Source organism: Lucilia sericata, unplaced genomic scaffold (genome assembly GCF_015586225.1).
Source record: "Lucilia sericata isolate MDLA Ls3-8-SP2 unplaced genomic scaffold, ASM1558622v1 Contig003950F_arrow, whole genome shotgun sequence".
Taxonomy (NCBI): domain Eukaryota; kingdom Metazoa; phylum Arthropoda; class Insecta; order Diptera; family Calliphoridae; genus Lucilia; species Lucilia sericata.
In genome coordinates, this window is record NW_023997096.1 from 4,580 (window position 1) to 17,723 (window position 13,144).

General features: G+C 38.9%; 2 protein-coding genes across 2 annotated transcripts; both read left to right on the forward strand.

The window, feature by feature from the left end:
* The first annotated feature begins 491 nt into the window (after window positions 1-491).
* LOC119615056 lies at window positions 492-2,927 on the forward strand. Its single transcript, XM_037971138.1, has one exon. It carries the CDS (start codon window positions 492-494, stop codon window positions 2,925-2,927), a length of 2,436 nt encoding a protein of 811 aa, XP_037827066.1.
* A 141-nt stretch (window positions 2,928-3,068) lies between these two features.
* LOC119615057 (tyrosine-protein phosphatase non-receptor type 23-like) lies at window positions 3,069-12,268 on the forward strand. Its single transcript, XM_037971139.1, has 11 exons — window positions 3,069-3,359; window positions 3,585-4,337; window positions 4,523-5,744; window positions 5,806-7,373; window positions 8,502-9,140; window positions 9,197-9,736; window positions 9,794-9,922; window positions 9,998-10,179; window positions 10,242-10,429; window positions 11,656-11,775; window positions 11,843-12,268. Exons 1-11 carry the CDS (start codon window positions 3,276-3,278, stop codon window positions 11,953-11,955), a joined length of 5,538 nt encoding a protein of 1,845 aa, XP_037827067.1. The 5' UTR covers window positions 3,069-3,275; the 3' UTR covers window positions 11,956-12,268.
* Window positions 12,269-13,144: the final 876 nt, after the last annotated feature.

The window sequence follows — 13,144 nt, forward strand, 5'->3', positions numbered from 1 at the left end:
AACCTATAAACTTTGAATGGAAGCCTGACAACAGACCCAGTGGCAGTAGGCGTAAACTAATTCGGAACAAACTTATTGATACTCTAGGGAAAATGGAGATTGAAGATGATATTGTGAGCATAAACTGTAAGTTCAGGGAGGCTATCCAATCATGCACTGTGACGCTTAATGGGGAAAACCATTATAAGGCAAAGGCTTGGTGGGATAAAGAATCTGAGAAGCTCTTCAGAATCAGAAATGCGGCCAGGCTGAAAAATGACAGATACAAATCATGGCAGAATAATATAATAGCTGTTGAGGCGGATGAGAACTTCCAGAAACATATTAGGAAGAGGAAACACGAGCATTTTAGGAAACTGCAGGAAGAATTGTCTAATCCGGAAACTCAGGAGAAGATGTGGAGACAGATGAACAACCTGAAGAAATATGACCGAGTAAAAAAGGTGAATAACAGCTGGAGCTCTCAGCAAAATACTCAATTTTTGAATAACATGACCTCCTGCACGGACTCGAGTAACTTTGTGCCATCAGATTACCCACTAGTGCAAATGGAGGATATCAATTTGAATCTGAGTGATTTCGAAGATTTTTTAAGTTCTCGTAAGCCTGACTCTGCAGGCGGAGCTGATGGAATAACTTACAGAATGCTTTTAAATCTTTCGGATAGCGGCAGGAAGAAATTGTTTGCAGTGCTCAACAGAATATGGATCTCTGGTAACATTCCTGATATCTGGAGACATATAAAAGTTCACCCCATCCCTAAACGTGAAGATTCGGTGGATATTACTGATTATAGACCGATATGTCTTCTGCCAGTACTTCTCAAGTGCATAGAGGGTATGTTGAAACCACATATGGAGCAATTCGCAAATTCCAGGAAGATCATACCCGAAAGGTCTTTTGCTTTCCGCAAGAATATGAGCACGACGCAATGCATTAACGATTTGATAAATACAGTTCAATACCTCAGAACTGAAAAACGGAAAGTAGTGGCGATTTGTATTGATATAGAAAAAGCGTATGACCATGTGAACGTGAACACCTTAGGAGCCAAATTGATGGAGATGGGTTTTAATCGTAAATTGGTACTGTGGCTAACATCATATCTCCAAGACCGTACACTTCATCTTCACGATGCGAAAACTAAGACTAATCGTGGACTGGCTCAGGGCAGCGGCTTGAGCCCAATACTGTTCAATTTGTACACGGCATCACTTCACAACATAGAGGATGAAAACACGTATATTTTTCAGTTTGCGGACGATTTTTTCATTCTTGCATTTGATGAAACTTGGGATGAGGCGTTGGACATCCTGGAACGCAAATTTGGTGAATTCATTTACGATTGTGAACAATTGGACCTTAATATAAACTACGACAAGACCACGGTGACATCATTTGGTAGAAGGAGTTCTCAAATTAATCTCAATTTCAATGGTAGAATGTTAACGGAAGTAAAGGAGATCAAATATCTTGGCAGGATAGTCTCGGCGAATAATTCTTCACTATCTCATGTGACGCAGGCAATATCGAAAATAAACCGGACTTGCAGGTTTTTGAATACGACAAGTGGTTGCCTTTATGGAATACATCCGGCAAGGGCCATCCAGTTTTATAGAGTTTATGCCCGATCACAATTGGAATATGCTGCGTCATCTTTTGCGAACCTTTCCGGAAGAGCCCTGGCTAAATTTCAGACTCAATCGAATTTCCACGTTAGAAGGGCCCTGGGTCTTATGAAATCCACCCCGGTACATGTCTTATATCATCTAGCGGCCGAATTGCCCCCTAAATATAGAATTCAACTGGCAGCAGGGAAAGATCTGGTGAAACTATTCCATTTGGAAATGCCTTTGGCAAAATTGCTCCCAACCTTGGAGAAACCTTTGGACACGAGTTATTACAAGATGTTTGATAAATTCAAGAATGTACTCTTGGACGTGGAACAAATACGTACTTCTACAGTGGAATCCCGAAAAGTGCGAACATATGAAAACTTCTATCATAGCAACAAGGCGAACCTGAATCCTCAGGAGGTGAATCAAATATTTCTCAGTAAAAAAAACGACATCATGAGCAGGAATTTGGAGCTGGTATATACTGATGGTTCCATAATGGAGAACCAAGCTGGTGGAGCCTTCTTTCATCCAAGGTCTAACACTGTAAGGAGATTTAAATTGTCGAAAACAGTGTCATCCATGTCGGTGGAATTGCACATAATGGAAAAGGCGGTAGAATTTGCAAAGGAGATGAACTTTCTGAAATTGGCGATACTTACTGACAGCAAAAGTGGTGTTCTGGCCTTGAAAAACGGTGTTTCAAATGCGGCATGTTCCAGAATTCATGATTTGATAGATTCCAGCCCTACACTTTCCACTGTTGAGTTTCATTATATCCCTTCGCATAGGGGAATATTCGAGAACGAACGTGTTGATGAAGAAGCTAAAAAGGCCACTCAAGATGGCCTGACATTGCAAATAAAATGGTCTAAAGACGAAGCTATAAGGGAGATCGAAAGGAGACTACATGATGAGTGGGAGAGAGAATATGTTGATCTAAGTCGTACGAAAGGTCGGGAATTCGGAAAAATATTCCCAAGTCTCCTTAGGAAACCTTGGTTCAACCATAACTCCTTGGGGATGAATGCTATTCAGATAAGACAGTTGAACAGAATACTCTCAGGCCATTCCTTCAGTCCACATACTTTGGCTAGATTACATGTTTTGGATGATGACACTTGCCTTCTGTGCAATGAAGTTGACGACGACTCACATATCATATTCGAATGTACCAAATACAACCACATCCGCTTGAGGTATCCGGTATTAGAGCAGTATGATAATACCACGTCATTTTTCAGGAAGGAACCTATTGAGAATTATCATTTCATTACGGACTTTATTAAGGAGGCTAATATTAAACTTTAGAGAACTTTAGATTTAAATTGTTGGTGGCGTTTTATCCCTTTGGACCAGCCAAGTAAATCTCCCATCCCTTGTTTTTTTTTAAGGGGGCACGGAGTAATCCCAAAATCGACAAAAAAAAAAAAAAAAAAAAAAAAAAAAAATCGGTGTTAAATTATTTTCTGGTAGATTTGTGCATAAAAAAATAATTAATTTAAACTAACAAATAACAATAAAACGCATAAGTAAAAGTTGTAGAAAATAATAAATCAATGACAGAATTAAGAAAATCTAAAGAAATAGTTTAAGCAAAAAATTTCCAATTTGATTGCAATTGATTGACTGGTGAAATTTTTGTCTACTCACAACACAATGGAGGCAGTTCCACGACTTCATATGTTGTCTTTTCCCAACAAATCCAGTCCGGAGGGGACTTCCTTTGCGGGTTTAAAGAAAGTAAGTAGTAACTCATAAAAAATTAATGAAATTATCAGCTAAAAAGAACAAAAGAAAGCAATTGGATAATTATTTTTCATTGTACAAGAGGGAGGGGTGTCGGCGATTGTGAAAAAACTGACTCATCTGTTTTTATTATTTTTTAAGTTTATTATTATTATTTGATGTATTGCATTTACATGTATTTAAATAATGCTTTGTTAATTTTATCTTTACTTTTCACAGTATATTGCCGAATTTTATCAAGAGAATCCGGACAATTATTCCAAAGAACTTTATGCTTTAGAAACTTTACGCAATCAAGCTTTAAATACCCCTAAGGATAATTGTGCTATACTAAAGCGTTATTTTTGCCAATTGGAGTCGTTGCTTAATCGTTTTCCCAAGTTAAGAGACAAGAAAGTTATTTTTCAATTTACCTGGAAGGATCTATACAACTCCAAGGTTCAGGAATACAATGACATAGGCTATGAACAAGCTGCCGTCTTATACAATGTAGCAGCAGCTCATACACAAGCCGGTGCCGCGGTCAATCGTACCGATATAGAGGGCATGAAATTGGCCTGCACCCATTTCCAATGTGCCGCCTGGGCTTTTGGCGAGATACGTGAACGTTATATTAATATGGATGAATTTGGTGATTGTTTTACTACTGAATTGCTGGTGTTTATGCAACAGGTCTCCTTTGCCCAGGCTCAGGAATGTATACTGGAGAAATCGTTAATAGATAATCGTAAACCAAATATTGTGGCTAAAGTTACCGCACAAATAGTGGTGTATTATGGGGCGGCCTTGGCTGCTTTACTTACTGGTGGAGATGATGGCCCTGTGGCCCATGTAGTCGATTCGGCCGTTTATAAACAATGGAAGAAATATGTTCGTTTTAAGATTTCCTACTTGAGTTGCATTTTATACTTATATCAAGGACAACATGCTGAAGAGCAAAGGAAAATGGGAGAGAGGGTTACTTTGTATGAGGTAAGTTTAAAGGAAACATTTTTTTGAGGGAATTTGCCGAAAGTGAATGGAAGTGGTTTTCACTGTATACGTTGTACTCCATAAGTTCTAGTTCAGTTCTAGTTTAGTTTTAGTTCACTTTTCCAGCAATTTGTATACAATTGAAAATAAATACAACATAATTTTCTGCACATTCTTCCTTCTAGGCTGCTTGGGAAAAACTCGAAGAAGCACGCAAAGAATCCAAAGGTCTACCCGATATAAAAGAAATCAATGAATCTCTCATATTCACCGCTGATGTCGTGGAGGCAAAACGTAAAAATGCTAAAAATGAAAATGAATTCATTTATCACGAATCCGTACCCGAATTGGCAACCATAAGTGCGGTACAAGGAGCTAATCTAGTAAATGGCATAGGATTTTCTGCCACAGATCCAGAGATAGCAGGTGAGGATATATTTGCTCGTCTAGTGCCCATGAAGGCGCATGAAGCTAGCTCTATGTATAGTGAGGAAAAAGCTAAACTATTGCGTAAATATGGCAACAAAATTGAGGAGAAAGATGGTGAATTGGCTAGTTTTATGAGTTCGCTAACATTGGATAATCTTAATATCAATGAGGAAAAGGCTAATAAAATACCTCAGGGTATAGTGGACCGATGTGCAGCCTTAAATGCCAATAAAACCGCCATACCAGAACTGGTGCAATCCATGTCACGTTTAGCAGAGATATGTGGTGATGTAGAGGCCAATCTTAAGGAGATCTCTATGATATTACAGCAGGAAGAGAAGGAGGAAAAGGAGTTTCAACAACTCACCGGTGTACAACGAACACCCAATGCCCATATAACCGAATTAACGCGTGAATTTCAAAAATACTCCGAGGCTCACAATAGAGCAGGCGAGTCTAATGATACTTTACGTAAAGCCATGGAGTTGCACATCAATAATTTGAAAATCTTGGCCAAACCTTTGCAAGACATACAACAGTCTGTGCCCAAGTTGAGTTCTGAACTCAATACCGCTGAAGTTTTTAAAGATGTTAAACTTATCGTGAATAAAGTTAATGAAATGAAGGCACAACGTTCCCAATTTCATGCTGATTTACGTATAGCGGTCAATGATGATGATATTACCACTAAAATTATAGCCCACGATTCTGAGGAAGATTTGCAGGCTTTATTCGATCGTGAAATGGCCAAACATGAACGTTTGACCCAGTTAATAGATCAAAACCTATTGGCCCAGGAGAATATTTTAAAGGCTTTAACGGAATCCTATGCTAAGGCGGCTCCTGTTTTGAAGACCTTGGCAGATGTTAAAAATAAACGTGAGGGATTCTTTGCCTCTTTGGCTGCCTCCTATGATGTGTATGAAGATTTATTGGCCAAATCGGCCAAGGGTTTAGAGTTCTATAATAAATTATCGGGTGAGTTTAGGAATTATACTGCAATCATGAAATTATTTTTAATATTTCTTACTCTTTCCAGCCAATGTTCAAAAACTTTTATCACGCTGCAAATCTGCAAGAGATGTTCAATCCGAAGAACGTCAGCAACGTTTGAAAAGTGTTACCCATAAACCTTATGGTTCTCCAGTACCCCCAGCCCCATTATCTACTGATTCCTATCAGCTTAATAATACCACACCCTTATCCAATCCATCCATTGCAGCCACCACCTCCACTACACCAAAATTACGTGATTACTTGAATGCCAAAAAGGCAGCTAAAGAAAAAAATCTTAACACAATGCCGCCAAATGCAAATACGGCGGCCTATAATGCAACAAATCCTCAGCAATACATACCGCCTGTAAGGCCCAATCCTTTGGGCTCTGAGAATCCTACACAGGCCGTTTGCTCGGGTGGTAGTTCTTATTATCCTCCCACAAGTGGCACTTTACCACCTACAGTGGGACCCAATGAACCACCACCACCCTATACACAATATTATGATACCACTGGAGCAGGCTACACCAATCCCATGTTTTTGCAATATCAACAGAATATAGCGCCACCGGCTTATAAGCCTCAAGCCTCTCCAAACTCACAGTTCACGGCTTTAAATGCCAACATGGCTAATTTGAATTTGCAACAGCAGCCACAACAAAACACTAACAATACTACAAATCCCCTAACAGGAGTAGCCAACACCGGGAATTACCCACAAATGTCTTACAACTCGTTGTCTAATAATCCTCAAAATCCTTTGGTTTATCAAGGCAACAATCAGAACTATCTAACAAATCAACCAACATACCCGAACAACCAGCAAACGTACCTTAATCAAGCTTCTCTAAACAACAACAATACTACATCTTTGCCATATTCAACTAACAATCCTCCAACATCCAATATGACCAATAATTCTCTGTATGCTGCACAGTCAACGGTTTCAAATACGCCACAAATGTATACACCATCACCACCAGTTGTTACAACAGCTGCTGCCACCACTTATACACCTCAACCCTATTTCTATGGTACCAATACACCAGCAAGCAATAATTTGAATCCAACTTATCAGCAAAGTTCTCAACAGAATAGCTATCAAACTCCCCCCACAAGTGTACCTACAAATCAACCTTTGTATGTGGCCACAAATCAAACTGGTTTGCCTTCTTCAACTACACTTTTGCAATCAACTGCTCAAAATATGGTACCTCCCACCATGCAGGCTCCTTTTGTTGTTAATCATCTACCAAACACACAGACAGCACCAGCTACTGCTGGCTCCACAAACTTGCAGCAAACTCCTCAGATTCAAAATCCTTTACAAGTGGTAGGCACTAACGCCACAATGTATCCGTCTGCTGCTGTTCCAGCTCCAGTTTCTTCAACTTCTAATGCTTTAACTTCTAATGTTGTTACATCCACTACCACTACTACCGCTCCATTTGGTTCTTTGTCATCATCACACACTACTATGCATCCTGGTTATAGTTTTAATCCGCAAACGGGCAATTTTAATTATAATAGTGGCTATCAGCAAACTAATCAGCTAATCAACAGTTTTATGGTCAATATACTACAGGAGGCGGCGGCTGTCAATACCCAAGTTGGGACGACCGATCACCCAGAGGGCTGGGAAAATTAATGGAGCCACGGGAGTGTCGATTGGAAGAGAGATGGGGGAGCGAGCGAGCGAGCAGCGAGCGAGCGAGCTGAGCGAGCGAGCGAGGAGCGAGCGAGCGAGCGAGCGAGCGAGCGAGCGATGCGAAGCGAGCAGCTAGCGAAAGCGAGCGAGCGTAGCGAGCGAGAGAGCGAGCGAGAGAGGCGAGCGAGCGAGCGAGCGAGCGAGCGAGCGAGCGAGCGAGCTGCGAGCGAGCGAGCGAGCTAAGGAGCGAGGCGAGAGAGCGACCCAGAGCGAGAGAGCGAGCGAGCGAGCGAGCGAGCGAGCGAGCGAGCGAGCGAGCGAGCGAGGAGCGAGCGAGCGAGCGAGAGAGCGAGCGAGCGAGCGAGCGACAGCGACCCAGCGAGCGAGCGAGCGAGAGCGAGCGAGAGAGCGAGCGAGCGAGCGAGCGAGCGAGCGAGCGAGCGAGCGAGCGAGCGAGCGAGCGAGCGAGAGCGAGAGCGAGCGAGCGAGCGAGCGAGCGAGCGAGCGAGCAGCGAGGGAGCGAGCGAGCAGCGGGCGAGCGAGCGAGCGAGGAGCGAGGAGCGAGCGAGAGAGCGAGCGAGCGAGCGAGCGAGCGAGCGAGCGAGCGAGCGAGCGAGCGAGCGAGCGAGCGAGCGAGCGAGGAGCGAGCGAGCGAGCGAGCGAGCGAGCGAGCGAGCGAGCGAGCGAGCGAGCGAGCGCGAGCGAGCGAGCGAGCAGCGAGCGAGCGAGCGAGCGAGCGAGCGAGCGAGCGAGCGAGCGAGCGAGCGAGCGAGCGAGCGAGCGACGAGCGAGCGAGCGAGAGAGCGAGCGAGCGAGCGAGCGAGCGAGCGAGCTATCTATCTATTATCATCTATCTACTATATCTATCTATCGATCTATCTATCTATCTATCTATCTATCTATCTATCTATCTATCTATCTATCTATCTATCTATCTACTATCTATCTATCTATCTATGTACATACATCTACTTTTATACTGAAACTCTCGATAACAATTCGATTATTAGTTCCATTAAGAAATAAGCCTATTAAAGACTTGATTATAAATAAAAATTCCCTTAATTATATTTACAACTTTTCCATTTCCAGTCTCCCATCGTTTCTCACACCAAACCCACACCAATTGCCACAGTAAAACCAGATGCAAAACCATCAACTATCCCTGCTGATAACATGAATTACTACAATGCTCCCTATGGTTATCAAACTAATGGTAATACCCCACCAATAGCACCCATACAAACTGGTCAACTTGCTACAGGTACACCACGACCTGCCACGCCCCAACAAACAACTTACCAACAGCCACAAACAAATATTTATATACAAAGTGGCACGGGCACTACAGCCAATACACAAACTACAAAAAGTGGTAATATTTATGCTACCAGCAGTCAACAGTCTCCAATGACAAAACAAGAACAACAACTGGAGACACCAGCAGCAAAAGTTCCAGAAGTAAAATCAACAGCTCCAGCAGCTACAACAGCACCAGCCCCCAAGCCAGTGATTAATACTAAGAAATCATCAAATATTGATTTGTTAAGTGATATAGATTTTTCGGGTGTAGCAGCAGTACCACCACCTATATTACCACAACCAGTGTTAAAACCTCAAGTGGTAAGTAGTCCCCCCACCAGCCAGGTGGCAGCACCCACTACACCCAAGAAAAACGAAGAAAAAGAAGAAACTCAACAAAAAGATGAAAAAACTAAACAAGTAGAGGTGGGTTTTTGATTTTTTTCTTTTAAAGAATTCTTCTATAACAAATTTATGTTTAGGACTACATAAACTCTACTGTGGATAACCAACTCTCACCTTTAACCGGCTGTTTACCGGCCGCACCTTTACAACAACTAACTTCTCCGGTGGATTCACCAGCTACACGCAAAGCCAGTTTTGATAATTTATCCAATTGTTCTGACATTTCCTCTTTGGATAATTTCGATTGGGATTCGGTTTCCATGCGCAGTGATAAACCTTCGAACAATGATCAAAAACATTCCGGTTCTACATTCCAACTAAAACCCTTAGATCCTTTTAATGATGACAAAACTCTTAAATATTTTCACAAGGAGGTAGAGCGTTTTGAAAAATTCATTGAGTCTCTAAATGTTAAAATGCTTAATGGTCATACTCCATTATCTACAAAATGGAAAGAATTACAAGATCTTCTGGGCAAAGAGGCGCCCACTAGAACCACTTCAATAGCAAAACTATTTCCCGAGAAAAATAGATCCTTAGATTGTTTGCCCTACGATCATGCCCGGGTTAAATTGGATAAGGAAACGGATGATTATATTAATGCAGCATTTGTTAAGGTAAATGAAATGTTATGAATTGTATTAGTTTAAGAAATACAATTGTTTTACTTTTAGAATTTGAGTACTGGCTGTCCGAATTTCATAATAGCCCAAACTCCGCAACAAAATACTATAAATGATTTTTGGTCCATGATTTGGTCACAAAAGGCACGAACTATACTCTCGCTACATACACCAAATGAGGTAAGGAAACTCGATATTAAAGCTTTATTAAGAACAAAATAAGATTAACTTGATTTTATAAATTTCTATTGCTAGATGCTTGATCCCTTCTGGCCTCAGTCGGTAGATAAAGAATCTAATTTTGATGATTTCACTGTTAAATGCATAAAAATAATACAATTATCGCATTGCATAGAATATCAATTGAAACTTTCCATGTTGGGCGCTGATGCCATTATCGAATTGTCAGTATTGCAAATAAAAACATGGACTAAAAGGTATAAAGAAATATAACCAAATCTAAACTCTCCTTTTAAACCTAATCTTATTCCTTCTGCAGCACTCCTCCCTTAGTAGTGGGTATAGCACGTAATGCTTTACAGGCTCATCAACAACGTTGCCTCGATTTTAATACCCCTTCTTCTCCACTGGTTTTGAACTGCTTAACCGGTTCTGAAAGATCGGAAATAGTGGCCATTGGCATAAGTGCCATTTTGGCTACACAAAATAAACGACCAGTTTTAATAAGTATGTTTTTTCTTCTTCTTTACAGCTAAATAATAATTAATGTTTGGAATGGAAGATAGTGAACTAAGGAGTACAATAGATCTTGGTGCATACTTGAGAAGCTTTCATTGTACGTTATTGGCCCAGATGGTATATCCATTTTGATGTTAAATAATTTCGATAAGCCGGGAGTTGAGTACTTGTCCAAATTGTCGTTATTAACCTACAGGTTTCCATGAAAAGGAGCAAAAATCAACCTGTCGCTCATTTCCGATACACTTGAGGCACTATAGCACCTTCAAAAGTTCCCTAAGGAGAAGTTCTTTCGCCGATTCTGTTTAATTTTAACATGTATAAACTATCATATGATTTTATAAAGTGAAAGTCATTAGAGATGCGAAATCATCGAAAGCTATTGGCCTAGACGGTATATCCATGTTGATGTTAAAATATTTGGATGAACCGGGTGTTGAGTAACTCTCCAAAGCCTCGGTCAAAGTTCTATTTGTCGATAATAATCCTAATATTACCCAAGAGCTGGAAATTACTTTGGCTGTCTCCTTTGCTAAAAACAAGGGAGAAACATACAGACCTATCTCCCTTCTATCACGCATTGCCAAGACACTTGAGACACTACTCCAAGGGGAAGTTGATGTTCGCCTATCCTGTTTAATTTCAACATATCTAAACTACCAAATACCTTTAAGAAGGTCACTAGAGATGCAAAATCATCGAAAGCTATTTGCCTACACGTTATATCCATGTTGATGTTTAAAAATGTGTACTAACGGGTAGTAAAGTACCTCACCAAAGATCTCAATTAAAGCTGATAATATCCCAAGGTCTAGCAAAGCAGGTAGAATCATACAGACCTCTCTCCCTCCTGTCACCAATTGTCAATACATTTAGACATTACTCAACCTTAAGGAGTTTCCAAAATTGAAGTTCTGTCACCGAACCTGTTTAAAAAAAAAGTTGAATAAACCGGGAGTTACGTATCTAACCAAATCGTCTTCAATTAATCGATATTAACCCCGATAAAACCCGAGGTCTTAATATTGGGTTGTGCCTACTAGGGAAACATTTAAAACAGATTTCGTATTGACCAATATCCCAATGTACCTCCTAAACTCCTTATTAAATAGCACCACAACATAGATCTACGTCAACTTTTTGTTCACTATCAATCATTCCATTTCTTCCAACTTAAACAAATCTAAACAATGAAATTAATTTTCTTACTCTAGATGTCATTGATGTTTGGTTGCGCATTTGTAGTCAACGTCAAAAGGCCTTGCGTGATGTGGAAACTTTGGAGCAATCTTTACAAATTGTTCTAAATCATGCTCACGATGTTCTAAATAAAAGTAAGTACATTTCTTTTCAATTTTTTCAATGTAGTTAGAATAAAATTGATTTATAAACCTAAAACAGGAGGCATAATGACTTCGTATCAAATGAAAATTGCTCCCCAAGTAACCGCCCAAGAGAAACAAGCCACTAAAGATCCTCTCAATGAATTGGATGCTTTATGGAAATTAAAATGATAATACCAATTCCATAAGCTATATAACGACAAAATTATGGACCTTTTTTTAATATATATATATACAAAAATATTCCACTATATAAGCAGAGAGGACTGAACGAAAAAATGCGACTAATTTATATTTTCTAAACAAAGACGCCTTTAAAAAAGGTTTTTTTCCTTATGTTATTTTTTTTGCTCTCAAATTAATACAATTGTTATACTATCATCTCTATATATATATTTAAAACTATTTAATAATCGTATGCATATTATACATAAGTTCAAATTTCAAATTTGTTAAACAAGGAAAACAAGTATTACAAAACAAACAAAAAATTCTAACTAATATTTGATCAAAATTTTATTTATTTATATGGCAAGAGGAAATCAAGACGAATCTAAAGAAATTAAATTAAATTTAACACAAGCAAATATTGAATATTTGAAAGAAAGTTTAAAATTATTTATAGTAAATATATAATATTTAATACAAAACAAAATACGAAAGATAATTAAATATACTTGCTACACATTTATTATTGGACAAGCACATACATACATTACACGCATACATACATAAATAAAACTAAATATTATGGAAAATATTAAAAAAAAGTGAATTTTGTTTAAAAGTAAATGGAAATAAAAAGAAAAAAATTTTTAAGAGTAAATATAAATAAAAAGAAAAAAATACTGAAATTTGTTATAAAAAACATCTGTGTGGAAAATTCCATACATTTGCTAGACAAATTGTCTAAATAAGTATAAATATAAAATGCAATGGGGCTGTATATATCTGCCCATCTATCTATCTATCTATCTATCTATCTATCTATCTATCTATCTATCTATCTATCTATCTATCTATCTACTATCTATCATCTATCTATCTATCTATCTATCTATCTATCTATCTATCTATCTATCTATCTATCTATCTATCTATCTATCTATCATCTATCTATCTATCTATCTATCCTCTAACTATCTATCTATCTATCTATCATCTATCTATCTATCTATCTATCTATCTATCTATCTATCTATCTATCTATCTATCTATCTATCTATCTATCTATCTATCTATCTATCTATCTATCTATCTCTATCTATCTACCTATCTATCTATCTATCTATCTATATCTATCTATCTATCTATCTTCTATCTATCTATCTATCTATCTATCTATCTATCTATCTATCTA

What these genes read in the sequence shown, in the direction of transcription:
- LOC119615057 (XM_037971139.1), top strand. Translation starts at nt 3,276, where the DNA reads ATGGAGGCAGTTCCACGACTTCATATGTTGTCTTTTCCCAACAAATCC. An exon ending in CGGCGGCTGTCAATACCCAA is followed by an intron (nt 7,374 to 8,501) that starts GTTGGGACGACC and finishes CTTTTCCATTTC; the next exon opens with CAGTCTCCCATCGTTTCTCA. An exon ending in ATAAAAACATGGACTAAAAG is followed by an intron (nt 10,180 to 10,241) that starts GTATAAAGAAAT and finishes TTCCTTCTGCAG; the next exon opens with CACTCCTCCCTTAGTAGTGG.
- LOC119615056 (XM_037971138.1), top strand. Translation starts at nt 492, where the DNA reads ATGACCTCCTGCACGGACTCGAGTAACTTTGTGCCATCAGATTACCCA.